The 16,552-nt window shown below is 43.9% G+C and overlaps 1 protein-coding gene across 2 annotated transcripts in view; it reads right to left on the bottom strand.

The window, feature by feature from the left end:
- Nucleotides 1-2,177: 2,177 nt before the first annotated feature.
- The window catches only part of LOC311133485 (chromodomain-helicase-DNA-binding protein 6-like), a 125,482-nt gene continuing 111,107 nt past the window's right edge, over nt 2,178-16,552 (bottom strand). For both annotated transcript variants that reach the window (XM_084166971.1, XM_084166972.1), the window contains exons 32-38: nt 14,206-14,357; nt 12,472-12,690; nt 11,748-12,308; nt 10,477-10,653; nt 10,059-10,202; nt 7,114-7,218; nt 2,178-6,913 (exon numbers count right to left, since the gene is read on the bottom strand). In XM_084166971.1, the coding sequence (XP_084023097.1) occupies nt 5,831-6,913; nt 7,114-7,218; nt 10,059-10,202; nt 10,477-10,653; nt 11,748-12,308; nt 12,472-12,690; nt 14,206-14,357 (2,441 nt within the window). In that variant the 3' untranslated portion in view covers nt 2,178-5,830. The remainder of the gene's footprint in view (nt 6,914-7,113; nt 7,219-10,058; nt 10,203-10,476; nt 10,654-11,747; nt 12,309-12,471; nt 12,691-14,205; nt 14,358-16,552) is intronic.

Genomic DNA, 16,552 nt, shown 5'->3' with positions numbered 1-16,552 from the left:
CCACATTTTGTTACGTTACAGACTTACTCTAAATTGATTAAATCGTTTTTTCCCTCATCAATCTACACACAATACCCCATAATGACAAAGCAGAAACAGGTTTGTAGAAATGTTTGCAAATTTATTAAAACAAAAAAACTGAAATATTACATTTACATAGGTATTGAGACCCTTTCCTCAGTACTTTGTTGAAGCACCTTTGGCAGTGATTACAGCCTCGAGTCTTCTTGGGTATGATGCTACAAGCTTCGCACACCTGTATTTGGGGCGTTTCTCCCATTTTTCTTTGCAGATCCTCTCAAGCTCTGTCAGGTTGGATGGGGAGCGTCGCTGCACAGCCATTTTCAGGTCTCTCCAGAGATGTTTGATCGGGTTGAAGTCCGGGCTCTGGCTGGGCCACTCAAGGACATTCAGAGACTTGTCCCGAAGCCACTCCTGCGTTGTCTTGGCTGTGTGCTTACATTGTCCTGTTGGAAGGTGAACCTTCACCCCAGCCTGAGGTCCTGAGCACTCTGTAGCAGGTTTTCATCAAGGATCTCTCTGTACTTTGACAAGATGAAACCCAACCTCTTTAAGGAACACCTGGGATAGGATAAAGTAATCCTTCTACCCCCCCCTTACCCCACCCCACCCCCAAAAAATAAAAAAATAAAAATTGTAAAGTGGTTATCCCACTGGCTATAAGGTGAATGCACCAATTTGTAAGTCGCTCTGGATAAGAGCGTCTGCTAAATGACGTAAATGTAAATGTACTTTGCTCCGTTCATCTTTTCCTCAATCCTGACTAGTCTCCCAGTCCCTGCCGCTGAAAAACATCCCCACAGCATGATGCTGCCACCACAATGCTTCACCGTAGGGATGGTGCCAGGTTTCCTCCAGATGTGACGCTTTGCATTCAGGCCAAAGAGTTCAATCTTGGTTTCATCAGTCCAGAGAATCTTGTTTCTCATGGTCTGAGAGTCCGTTAGGTGCCTTTTGGCAAATCCAAGCGGGCTGTCATGTGCCTTTTACTGAGGAGTGGCTTCAGTCCAAATCATGTCCAATCAATTGAATTGACCACAGGTGGACTCCAATCAAGTTGTAGAAACATCAAGGATGATCAATGGAAACAGGATGCACCTAAGCTCAATTTCGATTCTCATAACAAAGGGTCTGAATACTTATGTAAATAAGGTATGTTTTTCATTTTTTATAAATGTTCAAAGATTTCCAAAAACTTGCTTTCACTTTGTCATTATGGGGTATTGTGCTTAGACTGATGAGGATTTTTATTTCATTTTAACCATTTTAGAATAAGGCTGTAACGTAACAAAATGTGGAAAAAGGGAAGGGTTCTGAATAGTTTCCAAATGCACTGTATAGCAAACAAGTAAATGCATGGGCATCTCGGCCCTCACAGCTAACGTCCATTTGGAGAGCATAAGCTGGGGAGTTTGAGTCGTTCAGTCAGTTTCTAGCAATAGCATAAATTATTTGTTTAACAGTGTTATCTGACAAAAGGTATTGATGTGAGTTTCCGTGCCTCTGCCTCCCCACACATTGTTTCACCATATCAATTGCAGCTGGTAATATCAGTCTCTGCTATAGTGTAGTTTCATAGCGTAGCGGGCCTAGCCGTTCACCGTGGGAATGATTCAAGTGCAACTGTCAAGTGCGGCCTTTTCCCATGATCTAAGGGCATCTCGTTGAATTTTATCTTTTAGATTTGAATAATTTTCATTTCGATTAAGGTTAACCACATTACAATGATTGAGATAAAAAGACAATATTATAATATACACTACCGGTCAAAAGCTTTAGACATTTATTTTTACTATTTTCTACATTGTAGAATAATAGTGAAGACATCAAAACTATGAAATAACACATATGGAATCATGTAGTAACCAAAACCCAGTGATACAGAGCGGTCTCGTGATATTTGGCCTGGTATCACAGTCTGAAAATAGGCACACTCCCCCCCCCCCCCCCCCATATATGGGTTATATCCAGGACGAGTCCTCTATCTAAACTTGTAATAATCATGGTCGAATTACCGACCGACGGCCCCATTGATTTTGTTAGTAACGCTCACTCAGATATATTAAAAACAGCAAACATTTCTCTCCACCCTATTCTTCTCGCTTAAACTAGCTGCTGCTAGTAGTATGTTGAGAAATGAATACCCCTTCACTTGATGAAAGTTGAAAGTCATCTTTTATTGCACAATAAAAGATCACATACCATGTTCTGAATTATGTGATTGGTCCACAAGGGAATACTGGAGCTAGTCAACAAAAAAATGTAATCCACAACTTAATGTAGCTTACGTCAGCCAGTACTTTTCTTTTGTAGCATGATGTTCCCACACACAGTGCACTTGGTTCAATGTAGCTTTACAGTAAACTCATTTAGTGAACACTGGCTTTGACTGTATGAGCCTGAAAACAAATGTCCTAATCTGTCAACGGTTCTTATGCAAGCAGCTGTTGAACAGAAACTTGAAGCATGCATGCAGACACACACAGTCAGAGTGGTCTGCCATCTCTGCAATTTTCTGGGCCTATATAACCAGCATGTCCAGGCATGCAATCACAACACACATAGCATGGCATTGGAAAGCCAGAGCCTGCATCTTTCCTCTGACATGCAAATACTTAACAGAATGTATGTATAGGGCCTAGTGTCTGACCTGACTGCAGAAATAGGTTATAGTACAATTCAGCCAAAAGTTCACACTGATACAATTGACCTTATCCCAAATGACCCACAATCTATGGCACATGTTAAGTGCGTTACACTTTTTTCAGGAAAAGTTATAACATTTATGTATTTTAAACTATTCTCGCCACAGGTGATGGCAGAAAAGATACAACAAACATTCTAAAATGTCAAACGAGCCAGCAAGCTGACTGTTGTCCCTCTGAACCCTGACGTTTCACACCAGGCATAAACATGAAAATGCTTAGACAAGACTTGTACAAGAAATACGCGACTTGAAATCAAATCTGACCTTTCCATAAATTACCAAAGACTAACTGAAAAGAAAACACAGTAAAACGTGTTCAGAACATGAAGACTGAATAAATATTAATTGACCAACTGTAGTCACATACTGCACCAATTAGTTGTTTTTCAAGTTTTCACATACAAGCGAAGTAATAGAAAATGGATGAGGGCTGGTGTGTTGAGATCTAATAATCTACTTTATATTCCCCAAAACAGATTACTTGTCTATCTGAAGACACATTACTCAGCCAATGGTAGTGGAATATTGGATCCAACATGCAGAATAGGTCAACAATTGGATGAGCATAGGTTTTAACATCACATCCACTTCAGTTGTATACATACTGTGCACCCTTGATGTCTTTACGAAAACTGAAGGCCTGTTAAGTGAATATAAGCATATGAAAAGCTTGTTGTTTGAGTGAAACAAGGGGACACTCAGACATGATCAATAAGGAATTGCATGGCACCCTTCACATTGATTACATTAGATAAGTTTGGAATAGGTTCAGGGATGTTTCGCATTAGTGACTTCAGCCTAGATTATCTACATACATTTTGTAATCAGCGGAAGTTTGACAAATGAAGAGAAAATATCAAACCAAATCTCAGAGGCACTGATGAGAAAACAGTAATAATTAGTTGTTCTCCATTGTGCTTTGGAAGATTGATTGAGTCACTTTTTGGAGTAAGTGAATTGGACCATAAAGATAACTTGAGTAGATTATCTTATAACACTGCAGTGACTGATACCACCAAATGCCAAATCCTGGTTTTGCACATTACCAAGGCATGTATGCATACAACTGAAGGGGCATTTCAAACAAACTAAACAAAATACTTTTGATATATAACTTCCAATATGGAGATGTAACAAAACATCTATATATAAAACACTAGCTAAATAAGGCATTTTACTTTTAATATAATCAACTAAGTTGAAAGAAAAATAATGTCATATTTGGTGAAAGTTTGGCAAAGCAAAACAAATAAATTATATAGTCACAAGTTGTGACAAGGCAACAATAACTTGTCTTCCAACAAAGAAAGGTGACGCTAGAGCAAGACAAGTGGTAGAAATACAGCTCTAGAAAAAAATGTAACCCATGGGACAGGTTGTGTAAGTGTGCGCATGCATGCACACATACACAAATAAAATATGAATAGACAGAATACAGGTACAGGTAAACATTCACCAAAAAGGACACCGTTTTTTTTTTTTTTGCACAAACAAAAAGTGAAGTCAAGTTGTTATGCGTAGAAGCTAAGTCTAAAACAAATATCCCAAAAAACAGACCCTGTTGTAAAATGGAGAATAAAATCAGCTTTTGCATCCATTTAGGGTAGTACAGTATGTTAAATACAAGAAACACTGGTACTGATTTTGCCATTTCCCCCTAATGTCGAGGGACAAAATGGAGAAAACTAAAAACGTGGTGTGCTTGTAAACAAAAGTGACAGCAATATACAGCTAAATAGATTTACATTTAACATTCTGAGTATGACCTAGTCAACAGGAGCTTAAAATGCTTCTAAGGAAAGAAAAGGAGACCACGAAGCCTTTAAAACAACGAGGCACTCCGCCACTGCTTTACATACAGTTCCTGTGATCAAACAACTAACTTTTCCCTATCACTGGAAAGGTGGATGGGAATGGACAGATTCTTTTTACATTTTGCACACCCCACACCACCCCTCTCCCTTAGTGAAGTACCGTCTGTGTGCTTGTCCCTCACCGGTGAGGCACTGGCTCTCTCAACAGAGCTCTCTGTGACAGACTTGTCTATGGCACTTCTTCCCTGCTCCCCGCACTGACACAGCTGACCATACCCCAAAGTGACCTTTCTGAGATGTTTTTATTGTATTTATTTTTTTAAGCATTATAAAAACTCTGGATTATTCTTTGCCTTCCGTTATAAGCAATCTTTTATTTTTTGTAGCCGTCGTACTCAATATGTGTTCTCTCGATCAGTTATACTACCATCATTGTTTTCTCCAAATCTGTTTTACACACTTTTGTTGGTCTATTTCCTTTTGAAAAATGTTTATATAGCATTAACAAGACAAACCAAATAGGGATGGACAAAAGCTGTCCTATAGAGAACTTCTCAGCAGCAGTTATGCTTCTTCTCAAACTTGGGGCTGCAAGCTACCTTGCATGTATTGATATAAAAATGATATACCGATTAATAAATTATTATATTCAACACATTTTGAAGGACCTTCAAATAAAATTGCCATTAGTTTTAGGCTTTCGGGACATGAAACAACTGTAGGGGGATATTCACATTCCTTAACACCATCAAGTAAACTGAAGGGACATTAATCACTAGACGGCTACATCCTTCTTGGTTGTGATCATTACGCACCAAATGGATAAAAAAAACTGACTGAAACAGGGTGGGACTCCTTGATAAGAAACACACATTTACCGTTTGACAATGTTCTCCATTGCATGCCCTAATGAACACAACCCAAAATCCTTCTCCTCTTCAGTCAAAAAGGCCCCCAGCTTTACCTTTTTGCAACCAGGACATACCAGGCATCTTAAAGTGCCACGATCATGACGCAGCAGACCGTCAAGGATGCTTGAATTGTTACAACCATGTAACACAGTTGCGCAATTCCTCCCTTCGCTTGCAAGTGTCTGTTTGCATCTCTTTCATGAAGTTCTTGAATGGAGCATGTGTGGGGATATACAGTATAAGATAATCACACATTTGCTACAGGGCAGGAGCGCTATAAAAAATAAGTGGATAAAAGTATTTACATAAAAATTAAGTTACTTACACACCACAAACGTAACACTGTTGCACAGTAAGAAAGAGGAGGGAGAAGAAGTCTATTGTGAATCCTCTGCCCCCCTTGACTCTCTCTCCTCCTCAGGCAGTTTTTCCTCCTCAATCACGCTATTCTCCTCCGATCCTCTCTCCTCTTCAACGCTCTTCTTGGGGTTTACCTCTGGAGGATCATGGGAGTCGTGTCCCGTGCCCTCCTCCTGAATGTTGTCCTCCATCTGCTCCCTTGCCTCCGGCCCGGCCTGGTCAGCCGTGCTCTCCCCAGTCTGGCCATCACTGGGTTTTTTCGGAGGCCCACTGTCCGTCTGTAAGTGGCTGTGTCTGCCTGCCTCCTCCACCACCACCACCCCTTCCTCCCTTGTTCTTTTCTTCCTCTTTGGGCTGCCGGAGGAGTCTGCAGGCGGCATGCCTGGCAGCGCCATGATGCCCCCGTGCGGGAGGAACATGTGAGGGTACAGCAGTCCATGGGACATCCCCGGAACGAGGAAAGGGTTGAAGGCCAGGTGGCTGCCACTGCTACTGCCGACGCCACTGCTGCTGCTGGTCGCCGCGGTGGTGGTGATGGCCGCGATGCTGTGGCTGCCCATCGCACCTTGCTGCTTGTCCTCCCTCTTTCTCTCTGTGCCAGGCTGAATGCCGGAGCCCTCGGCCCCTGTGCTCGAAGATGCCTGGCTGGGGCCTCGGGAGGGGCTACTGGCCGCTGAGGAGGAGGCCGTAGTGGTGGTAACTGCAGCCAAGGAGGAGGTGGTGGTAGCGGAGCAGGTGGGCGGCTGCCCCTTCAGTCCCTGAACGCTGAACATGTGGGGGGCGCCGTGTATGCCGTGGAGCATCATGGGCAGCATGCTCAGGCCATTCTTTGCGTCCTCGCCGGCAGACACAGCAAAGCCATGGGGGAATCCCATCAAGCCTGTGAGTGGGATGCCCTGGACATTGTGAAGGTTCTGGAGGCTGACCAGGTCCATGCTACCGATCAGGCCGCCGTTCATAAAGAGCGGGCCCATAGGCGACTCAGAGAGGAGGGGCTTGGGCATTTCGCCGCGGGGACGACGGCCCCGTCGGCGGGGCCCCTGGTCGCGGCACACAGGCTCAGTGAGGATGCGGGTGAACTTGCCCTCGGGAAGAAAGCCCTGGAAACGCAAGGCATTAGCTTGAGGAAAATGCAGTAAGGGATTTGAATGACATCTGTAGTCTTTGTGAGGCAGTAGGTTCTGACAACTGCACTATTCAAGATGATTAAATGCCTAATTAAAAATGGAAGCATTCTAATGAAACTATTTGATGGGACATTTATGTGGATGAGAGAGAGTGAAAATGCCATGCTACTCACAGAGTGTTTCACGACATCTGCCCAGTCGGGTGCCACGCAGTACTCAGTATTCGCATCCAGCCATCGGGAAAGCTCCTTGATTGCTGGAGCCATAGCACCCCCAAGCTACAGCACAGAAAAATACAGCCCTCAATGAGTTGTTGTACACACACACACACATACCATAAATATAAATGATGCATATGTGTATAATTCAGGCTGTTATCTTGTCAAAGCATGTCAAACATTTATTACATTTAATGCACATTTTGTTATGCTATGTCTTATCAAAGGAGTGTATTCAATCAATGTGAAGGAGCACAGTTGGGTGGGGAGAAGTGTCTTCATTCACCTGTTAACCATGGATAAAGAAATGCCAGTAGCTAGGTAAAAATACATCTGTCGAAAGATTTAAACGAATATTGTAGTATTTGCAAAAAAAATATGCACATTTTAACGGCAGCTGTGTTTCCATCAAACTGTGTTTTTGTGAATAAAAAAAGCTCTGTGTAATGACAACGTGCACATAAAAAACTCTGTTGTATAACTTTTTGATTTACCCAATAAAAAAATAGAACCTCTAATGTGTTTCCATCCCCATTTTTACCTCTGTCGATGGTTTTGCCACAAAAAGTATTGCGATAAACAGCAAATGCACACTCTGGTCTGGTGTAGCCAACAGCTCGCAGACAGGGTACAGTGCAGTGGGTGATGAGATTATTGATAAGAGCAAGATAATATTTATTTGTCAACTGGCAGCCAAACTCCGATCCTCATTGTCACCAGCATACAAATTATGACCCTCAAACTTCATTTGAAATTAGCATCAAGCTCAGCATGCACTTTCACCACCCTGTTAAGTTCATCATACTGCATTGTTAGGAGCTAGTAACATAAGCATTTTGCTGCACCCGCTATAACATCTACTAAATGGTGTATGCGACCAATAAACTTTGATTTGATAACCTATTTCATCTGTAGCCTAATAAACTGTGCATGCTTTTCCAAGTTGTTGTGGGAGGACCGCACAACAAAGCGTCGCATGACTGCAAGTTTACTGTGACATGATGGTTATTCTATCAACAATTGCGCAAAAAAGTGTATCCACCGCCATTTGTCACATACAGTGGGGAGAACAAGTATTTGATACACTGCCGATTTTGCAGGTTTTCCTACTTACAAAGCATGTAGAGGTCTGTAATTTTTATCATAGGTACACTTCAACTGTGAGAGATGGAATCTAAAACAAAAATCCATAAGATCACATTGTATGATTTTTAAGTAATTAATTTGCATTTTATTGCATGACATAAGTATTTGATCACCTACCAACCAGTAAGAATTCCGGCTCTCACAGACCTGTTAGTTTTTCTTTAAGAAGCCCTCCTGTTCTCCACTCATTACCTGTATTAACTGCACCTGTTTGAACTCGTCACCTGTATAAAAGACACCTGTCCACACTCTCAATCAAACAGACTCCAACCTCTCCACAATGGCCAAGACCAGAGAGCTGTGTAAGGACATCAGGGATAAAATTGTAGACCTGCACAAGGCTTGGATGGGTTACAGGACAATAGGCAAGCAGCTTGGTGAGAAGGCAACAACTGTTGGCGCAATTATTAGAAAATGGAAAAAGTTCAAGATGACGGTCAATCACCCTCGGTCTGAGGCTCCATGCAAGATCTCACCTCGTGGGGCATCAATGATCATGAGGAAGGTGAGGGATCAGCCCAGAACTACACGGCAGGACCTGGTCAATGACCTGAAGAGAGCTGGGACCACAGTCTCAAAGAAAACCATTAGTAACACACTATGCCGTCATGGATTAAAATCCTACAGCGCACGCAAGGTCCCCCTGCAAAGCCAGCGCATGTCCAGGCCCGTCTGAAGTTTGCCAATGACCATCTGGATGATCCAGAGGAGGAATGGGAGAAGGTCATGTGGTCTGATGAGACAAAAATATAGCTTTTTGGTCTAAACTCCACTCGCCGTGTTTGGAGGAAGAAGAAGGATGAGTACAACCCCAAGAACACCATCCCAACCGTGAAGCATGGCGGTGGAAACATCATTCTTTGGGGATGCTTTTCTGCAAAGGGGACAGGACGACTGCACCGTATTGAGGGGAGGATGGATGGGGCCATGTATCGCGAGATCTTGGCCAACAACCTCCTTCCCTCAGTAAGAGCATTGAAGATGGATTGTGGCTGGGTCTTCCAGCATGACAACGACCCGAAACACACAGCCAGGGCAACTAAGGAGTGGCTCCGTAAGAAGCATCTCAAGGTCCTGGAGTGGTCTAGCCAGTCTCCAGACCTGAACCCAATAGAAAATCTTTGGAGGGACCTGAAAGTACGTATTGCCCAGCGACAGCCCTGAAACCTGAAGGATCTGGAGAAGGTCTGTATGGAGGAGTGGGACAAAATCCCTGCTGCAGTGTGTGCAAACCTGGTCAAGACCTACAGGAAACATATGATCTCTGTAATTGCAAACAAAGGTTTCTGTACCAAATATTAAGTTCTGCTTTTCTGGTGTATCAAATACTTATGTCATGCAATAAAATGCAAATTAATTACTTAAAAATCATACAATGTGATTTTCTGGATTTTTGTTTTAGATTCCGTCTCTCACAGTTGAAGTGTACCTATGATAAAAATTACAGACCTCTACATGCTTTGTAAGTAGGAAAACCTGCAAATTTGGCAGTGTATCAAATACTTGTTCTCCCCACTGTATCTATTTCACCGACAAAAAAATTATCCACCCGTCGAACGTATTTTGTTTATGAAAAATAGGAAAGTTTAGCCACAATTTGCTGTTTCCATCAGGCCTCTCGTGAGTTTTTTTTTATCCGACAGGTACTTTACTCTCATAAGAATTTTGGGATGGTTAATATCAGTGTGCTTCAGTGTTCAGTGCTTGTGCATCAGTGTTGGTGTGTGTGTGTGTGTTTGAGTCAAAATAGTTACCCTACGGCCAGTGCCCCTATGAACCACGGGGACCCTCTCCTCCCCTGTTAGGGAGTTGACGTCCAGCTTGGTTGGGTCTTTGCAGCGATGCCGCCGCTGCTTGGGCCGCTCCACAAAGCTGTGCAAAATCGCTGCGCCAGGAGACTGAAACCCAAGATTTGGCAAGAAAAGCACACTACTCCAAATGATATTCACTTACTATAAAACCTTACTATAAAATCAGCTGGTGAGTTGAACCCTCTTAACAGAAACGTTCTCAAAGTTAACAAGTTTTTCAGAAATCCCAGTTCCCTCCTGCTTATTCCCTCTTGATTCCAGGAATCCTCCAATGGAGAGGGAATCCTCCAACTGGGATTTCACAAAAGAAAAGGGAATTTGGACAATGGATAAGATGAATGTGCATGGAGGATCAACTCACCGGTGCGAAAGTGGGCACCTCCATGTTGTAGTTGGGATTCTGTCGCAGCCATTCCATCAAGCTCTTGTTGGCAGCCTCTCTGTCGATGGCCACCACCTCTGACTGGGTGGGGGTGGAGGTTCCCGGGGGCCGCTCCGGTGGGGAGGAGGTGGACGACACTGCAGAATCTACCCTGCCCTGTAGAGGAAAAAACACAGGGAAACAAACAGGTGTCTTTGATTCCCAACTCAACTCTAGTATGAAGCGCTAGTGATTAGTGTTGCACGGTATAACGAAACTCTGTACTTTTTCGATACTAGAACATTAAAAATGGTTCGGTACTAGATTATCTTTTTTTACTTCGGTACTTCTGTCAATTGTGTCTCACGTCGCATACTGATTGAGAGGATCAAGTTTGTCTATCATTGCAGCCAATGTCCCACGAGCACAGCGTGCCTCTTGCCTGCTCCACTTACTCATTGCTAGAGCACTGAGAGTGTCTTGGCTGCAACAGGTTAGCTCTCCACTCATGCTGCACAGAAGTTAACACACTTGAATAATTTTAAAACTAAAAGATACTGGTAGCTTCCAGCTTTGTAGGCTATCTTTCTGTGCAAGTTACAGCTGAACTGACATCAATTCAAAATCCTAGTATAATAAAAATAAAACGCAAAATATGCTGATTTCAAAGCTTATTGTCACCAAAAACGTAATTAATTCACAATCGTCTCTCCCTCAAGTCCAAAGATAATGTAGCGACCCTGGCTTATAAGCGCGGATATCGACTCTGCCACTGGAGCATGCTTTTGTGGCACAGTCGATTTCCGCTGGGCTACCGGCCAGAAGGTTGAGGGTTCGTGCCGCACCCCCTGCCTGTTTCATTACATTGGTGTCAGAAGTGACATTTCATAACTCAAAAGACGTCCAACGATTGAACAGAGCAGTAGCTGAGTTTATCTGTCTGGATCAAGTGCCATTCTGTGACTTTGGCTAATACACCTTTTTTTGCAGTGGTATCGTTTTGATATCGAGTATTGTGATGGTATTGAGTATTGTGATACTAAACCTGGTATCGTGACAACACTACTAGTGATACGCTATTGTACAACCTTGCATACCAATTGCCTCCAAGCACCAAACCACAAGTTAACTTTACTGTCCTTCACCCTGAACTTGGTGGGGGGACAGGTCCACAGTAATTATCATCAAAACCAGGAGGTGCAGAAAACTAGTACCATTAAGCTGGCCCTTTTGCTGTTCACAAAACCAAAAGGAGTTTTGACTTGACAAACCTGTTGTTCCGGCACATGCATTCCTCTGCTCTTGACGAACCCGATGTCAACCGCCTCCACATTTCTCCGTCTGCCTCTCCTCCGGCGCATGATGGCGTCGTCACACCTCAGGTTGCCGTTGACAATTTGGCCAGTGACGGGGTGGATGAGACCTGCCTGCAGGATCCCGGCCATGTCCATCCCCACCGAACCCTGCATGGCACTCTGCATGGCGCCCATGGCGGGCAGTTTTTGGGCACCGGGGTGGTCCTGGTTGCTCATGTGGCCTACAGTGGCTGCCGCTTCGCCCCCAATACCCAGATCCCCGGCCTTGGAGAGGTCCATGGCCGCCTCCTGCCAGCCGTTGAGCAGCAGTGCCCCGCCTCTGTTCGACAGAGTTACGGGCATCTTCTCCCCTGTGTGGTACTGCTTACTGACCACCTCTGCCTCGTACTCAAACGCACGCCTACCCCGCTTTAGTTCGGGCAGATAGGGCGGCGCCACCAACCTCTCCTGCAAGAGAGGCAAGGATGTCAACCTCCAGCCTCCCCGGCTGCATTCCCCAGCATTTCTTGACTTGTACTGAACAGGATGGAAATGGAAGAAGAATGGAAAAATATTAACAATGAATACTGACAATAGACTGGCGAATATCCACAAAAACGTCAGAAAATAAGGATTTCAACAACGATGGTTATGAATTATGACGTGAGAAAGGGACAGAAGATGAACATGCACTTGTCACCTTGGGCAGGCGGGTGACAGGCGGGGCTGGGATGTTGAAGTTAAGCCTCTGGGATGGCTGTACCCTGGCTGAGATGACGCCAGCACTCTGGTGCACACTGTTGGGCACATAGGTGTTTTCCAGAGAGCTGGGAGAGTCATACTGCTGGATGGAAGAGGGCCACTTCCCTTTCAAGATGGCGTGACAGATGCTGTCCAGGCGGTTGATGATCACCCGATCCTGCAACGCAAAGGTGCACAAAAAAGCCCCACGCATCATTGCCCTGGTTTCCAGTATATGGCCTAGCTGCAAAGTCAAAATTGGCTATATCGTGAAAATGTACACTACATGACCAAATGTATGTGGACACCTGCTCGTCGAACATCTCATTCCAAAATCATGGGCATTAATATGGAGTTGGTCCCCCCTTTGCTGCTATAACAGCCTCCACTCTTCTGGGAAGGCTTTCCACTAGATATTGGAACATTGCTGCAGGGATTTGCTTCCATTCAGCCACAAGAGCATTAGTGAGGTCGGGCACTGATGTTGAGCGATTAGGCCTGGCTCGCAGTCGGTGTTCCAATTCATCCCAAAGGTGTTTGATAGGGTTAAGGTCAAGGCTCTGTGCAGGCCAGTCAAGTTCTTCCACACCGATCTCAACAAACCATTTCTGTATGGACCTTGGTTTGGGCACGGTGGCATTGTCATGATGAAACACGAAAGGGCATCCCACAAACCATTGCCACAAAGCTGGAAGCACAGAATTGTCTAGAATGCCATTGTATGCTGTAGCGTTAAGATTTCCCTTCACTGGAACTAAGGGGCCTAGCCCGAACCATGAATAACAGCCCCAGAATATTATTCCTCCTCCACCAAACTTTACAGTTGGCACTAAACATTTGGACAGGTAGCGTTCTACCGGCATCCGCCAAACCCAGATTCGTCCGTCGGACTGCCAGATGGTGAAGTGTGATTCTTCACTCCAGAGAACGCTTTTCCACTGCTCCAGCGTCTAATGGCGGTGAGCTTTACACCACTCCAGCTGACGCATGGCATTGAGCACGGCCATGGAAACCCATTTCATGAAGCACCCGACTAACAGTTCTTGTGCCGACGTTGCTTCCAGAGGCAGTTTGGAACTTGGTAGGGAGTGTTGCAACCGAGGAGAGACAATTTTTACATGCTACACGCTTCACCACTCGCCGGTCCCGTTTTGTGAGCTTATGTGGCCTACCACTTCGTGACTGAGTCGTTGTTGCTCCTAGACGTTTCCACTTCACAATAACAGAACTTACAATTGACCGGGGCAGCTCTAGCAGGGCAGAAATTTGACGAACTGACTTGTTGGAAAGGTGGCATCCGATGACGGTGCAACGTTGAAAGTCACTCAGCTCTTCAGTTAGGCCATTCTACTGCCAATGTTTGGCTATGGAGATTGCATGGCTGTGTGCTCAATTGTATACACCTGTCAGCAACGGGTGTGGCTGAAATAGCCGAATCCACTAATTTGAAGGGGTGTCCACATACACTATATATACAAAAGTATGATTATGAAAATCTGCTTTTTGGTCTTAATTTAAGGTTAGTGTTCGACATAAGGTTATGGACATATGGTTAAGGATTAGTTTGAAAATCAGATTTTTGGAATAAAATAGTTTTACCCTAATCCGATATTGTCAACCAATTCCCCTTGGCAAACATGAAACAGAAACAGTTTTCAAGGCGGTTGGCAGGTCAACTCCCCGTGTACCGTACCTTTGGCCACTCGGAGAAGGAGTAGAGGGCTTTTTCCTGCAGCAGCTGGGCGATGGTGGGCTCCCGCGTGTCCTGCAGACTGTCAGGCATCTCACACATGGACATGGGGGCTGCAAATTGTGCCACCTCCACATAGCTGTCCACCACAGAGGCTGTGGAGAGAGACAGTGATTCAGTACACAACATCTCAACTACAGGGCATATGGAGGTGGTGATGGAAAGGTCATTTTAAATGCTACATGTTTGAAGCCTGCTAAAACCAAAAACCACAGCAATTTTTAACCATATTTTATTCTGTTATATGGAGTGCAGCTTAACAGCTGTCTAGCTGTAGGCTACCTGGAGTTTTCCAATATACATACAGTACCAGTCAAAAGTTTGGACACACCTACTCATTCAAGGGTTTTTCTTTATTTTTAATATTTTCTACATTGTAGAATAATAGTGAAGACACCAAAACTACGAAATAACACATATGGAATTATGTAGTAACCAAAAAAGTGTTAAACAAATCAAAATATATTTTATATTTGAGATTCTTCACAGTAGCCACCCTTAGCCTTGATGACAGCTTTGCACACTCTTGGCATTCTCCAGCTTCATGAGGTAGTCACCTGGAATGCATTTCAATTAACAGGTGTGCTTTGTTAAAAGTTAATTTGTGGAATTTATTTCCTTCTTAATGTCTTTGAGTCAATCAGTTGTGTTGTGACAAGGAAGGGTTGGTATACAGAAGATAGCCCTGTTTGGTAAAAGACCAAGTCCATATTATGGCAAGAACAGCTCAAATAAGCAAAGACAAACGACAGTCCATCATTACTTTAAGACACAAAGGTCAGTCAATCCGGAAAATGTCAAGAACTTTGAAAGTTTCTTCAAGTGCAGTCGCAACAACCATCAAGCGCTATGATGAAACTGGCTCTCAGTAGGACCACCACAGGAAAGGAAGACCCAGAGTTACCTCTGCTGCAGAGGATAAGTTCATTAGAGTTACCAGCCTCAGAAATTGCAGCCCATATAAATGCTTCAGAGTTCATGTCACAGACACATCTCAACGTCAACTGTTCAGAGGGGACTGTGTGAATCAGGCCTTCATGGTCAAATTGCTGCAAAGAAACCACTACTAAAGGACACCAATAAGAAGAAGAGACCTGCTTGGGCCAAGAAACATGAGCAATGGACATTAGACCGGTGGAAATGTGTCCTTTGGTCTGGAGTCCATATTGGACATTTATGGTACCAACCCCTGTGTCATTGTGAGAAGCGGTGTGGGTGAACAGATGATCTCCACATGTGTATTTCCCACCGTAAAGCATGGAAGAGGAGGTGTTATGGTGTGGGGGTGCTTTGCTGGTGACACTGTCTGATTTATTTAGAATTCAAGGCACACGTAACCAGCATGACTACCAAAGCATTCTGCAGCGATACGCCATCCCATCTGGTTTGGGCTTAGTGGGACTATCATTTGTCAACAGGACAATGATCCAACACACCTCCAGGCTGTTTAAGGGCTAATTTACAAAGAAGGAGAGTGATGGACTGCTGCATCAGATGACCTGGCCTCCACAATCCCCGACCTCAACCCAATTGAGATGGTTTGGGATGAGTCGGACAGCAGAGTGAAGGAAAAGCAGCCAACAAGTGCTAAGCATATGTGGGAACTCCTTCAAGACTGTTGGAAAAGCATTCCAGGTGAAGCTGGTTGAGAGAATGCCAAGAGTGTGCAAAGCTGTCATTAAGGAAAAGGGTGGCTACTTTGAAGAATCTCACATATAAAGTTGAAGTCAGTAAAGTTGAAGTCAGAAGTATACATACACTTAGGTTGGAGTCATTAAAACTAGTTTTTCAACCATTTCAGAATTGTCTTGTTAATAAACTATAGTTTTGGCAAGTCAGTTAGGACATCTACTTTGTGCATGAGACAAGTAATTTTTCCAACAATTGTTTACAGACGGATTATTTCACTTATAATTCACTATCACAATTCCAGTGGGTCAGAAGTTTACATACACTAAGTTGACTGTGCCTTTAAACAGCTTGGAAAATTCCAGAAAATGATGTCATGGCTTTAGAAGCTTCTGATAGGCTAATTGACATCATTTGAGTCAATTGGAGGTGTACCTGTGGATGTATTTCAAGGCCTACCTTCAAACTCAGTGTCTCTTTGCTTGACATCATGGGAAAATCAAAAGAAATCAGCGAAGACCTCAGAATTTTATTTTAAATCTCTAAAAGTATGGTTCATCCTTGGGAGCCTGAAGGTACCGTATTCATCTGTACAAACAATAGTACGCAAGCATAAACACCATTGCACAAAGCAGCCGTCATACTGCTCAAGAAGGAGACG

This window comes from Coregonus lavaretus (genome assembly GCF_964263955.1).
Source record: "Coregonus lavaretus genome assembly, chromosome: 8".
In the NCBI taxonomy this organism is placed as follows: Eukaryota; Metazoa; Chordata; class Actinopteri; order Salmoniformes; family Salmonidae; genus Coregonus; species Coregonus lavaretus.
This window is presented reverse-complemented; position numbering and strand designations above follow the sequence as displayed.